Raw genomic sequence first — 1,979 nt, forward strand, 5'->3', positions numbered from 1 at the left:
CAAGCTTCTCTCTCTCTCTCTCTGAGGTTTCTTGAATCCCCCCTCTCTTGGGAGACGTCAATGTAGAGCAGAGATTTGAGAGAGAGCTTAGCTGGACCCCCCAGCCTCTGCCGCCATGTCAGTCAGGGCCTGAAGAAGCGTCGTACCACTAAATGCCCCACCATGACCAGGGCCACCACCACCAGCATGTACTTCATGTAAACATTGTCCAGATCGAGTACAGCCACCTGACGGGAAACAGAGAATAACCAGAGCACGTTAGATCTGCCTGGGCCAGGCTGCTGCTCTGCCTGCACCTGGGTGACCCCACCAACCTCAGCAGTGCCATAGTCCCCAGGCTGCACCTTTCACTGGCTGGATCACAGCTGCCTCCCCTCACCCCCAAATCCCCCTGGGACAACCCCGCGCTCCCGCTGGCTCACCCATCCTCCCTGCTGGGCGATCCACTGGGCGATGTGGTTCCGGAGCATGAACTCCATGACATAGCGGGTGATCCGGCAGAAGAAACCCGGCACGCCGTGCTGGTAGACGTGGATGGCCATGCGGTAGCCGAAGCTCAGCAGCGCGATCACCCGGCCCCAGTTAATGCCGCTCTCAAACAAGCTGAAACGAAGCCGGCGGTCTGGTTAAATCACTGCTACAGCTGGCTCAGACCTCCCTAGCCTCTGCATCCCAGGCCCCGGGCTCTTGAGCAGTGCCGGTTGCAGAGCAGGGCTGGGGATGCTGCACTAGTCCTCGAGGTGCATCCCAGCCACGCAGACAACACGGTCATTTTGTGGCTAAGCGACACGTGGCCTCCAATAACCAGGATGTGCTTTCAGAGCAGAACAAACACGGTCTCGGTCACAACCGCTGTTTGCCTCGGCCAGGTGGGATAGGGGTGTCCTAGGGAAAAGGAAATTTCCAAATCCTGTCTACACAGCTACAGACTCTGAATTGCTAGAGTGGAAGCTTTGGGATGGTGGTTGTTGACCTGCCACCTTCCTGCCCATCCTGCCTTTCCCTCAGGTCTCCACCTGAACGCAGGGCACATCAGCTGCCTGTAGGTCCTGTGTTTTCATGGGCACGGTTATTAAACAAGGTAAGCTGGAATTGGTGGTGGTTTAAGCTGTTAGCAGCTGCTGAGCTTGCAGGAGCAGGAGCTACCACCCACCTGTCCCAAAGCATCCCTTGCTTGTGCCTGGAGATAAGGAATTTTAAATATATCTAAGGACAAACCATGTTAGGACAGGATTTTCCCTTTTCCTGCATAGACAAACCCCTCCAAGACCAAAACCCGATCTGATCTTGCCTTAGACTGACACTCCCAAGGGATGGGGGGGGGCTCCAAAATGTACCTAGTCAATGCCTACTGCTCCTGATCCAGGTTTTGGTTGCTGTGGGCACAAGCTGCATCACTGTCTGCAGGTTTGGCACTGATTTATCTAGACCAGTTTTTGAAGGTGTCTTTCCTGGTTTCCAGCAAGGTAAGTAAGGAGGAAAAAAAGGCAAAAAAAAAAAAAAAAAAAAAAAGAGTAGACTCAGGCCCTGTGTTTTAATCTTGTGCCCTGTTCCTGGCGGTCCCTGTCTGCACAGCCAAAGGAGAAGTCTTCTCTGCAGAGCCTTGGCGTGGAGCCGCCACCGTGCAGGTTGCACAGGGAGAGGAAAGTTAGAGCCCGGGAAGAAACAACAGAGAAACGGGTAGCACGAAGAGAGGGACAGAGGTTAATTTACCTGTTTGCGGTGCGTTAACCGCCTCAGGCTGGCAAAGTGGTGAAAACAGCGCGGCATGGCTTCCCAAGGACAGGGGAGCAGGAAGAGGACAGAAGAGAGGCAGTTAGACAACAAACACCGAGCGGAGGGTGCACGGGAACGGGGCTGTGCCGGAGCCAGGCTCGCTCGGGGGAGCGACGGGAACCTGGGAACCCAGAGACCCCGGCTTCCCTCCTGCCTCTGCCAGAGGTCTTCTGCATGACCCTGGGCAAACCATTTAACATGCA

General features: G+C 55.2%; 1 protein-coding gene across 1 annotated transcript in view; it reads right to left on the reverse strand.

Annotated features, from left to right (window-relative positions):
- Window positions 1-122: 122 nt before the first annotated feature.
- Window positions 123-1,979, reverse strand: part of BAK1 (BCL2-antagonist/killer 1) — a 9,702-nt gene continuing 7,845 nt past the window's right edge. The window contains exons 4-5 of the mRNA XM_009327401.1: window positions 423-603; window positions 123-227 (exon numbers count right to left, since the gene is read on the reverse strand). Of these exons, the coding sequence (XP_009325676.1) occupies window positions 123-227; window positions 423-603 (286 nt within the window). The remainder of the gene's footprint in view (window positions 228-422; window positions 604-1,979) is intronic.

The sequence above is a fragment of the Pygoscelis adeliae genome, unplaced genomic scaffold (assembly GCF_000699105.1).
Source record: "Pygoscelis adeliae isolate BGI_AS28 unplaced genomic scaffold, ASM69910v1 Scaffold197, whole genome shotgun sequence".
NCBI lineage: Eukaryota > Metazoa > Chordata > Aves > Sphenisciformes > Spheniscidae > Pygoscelis > Pygoscelis adeliae.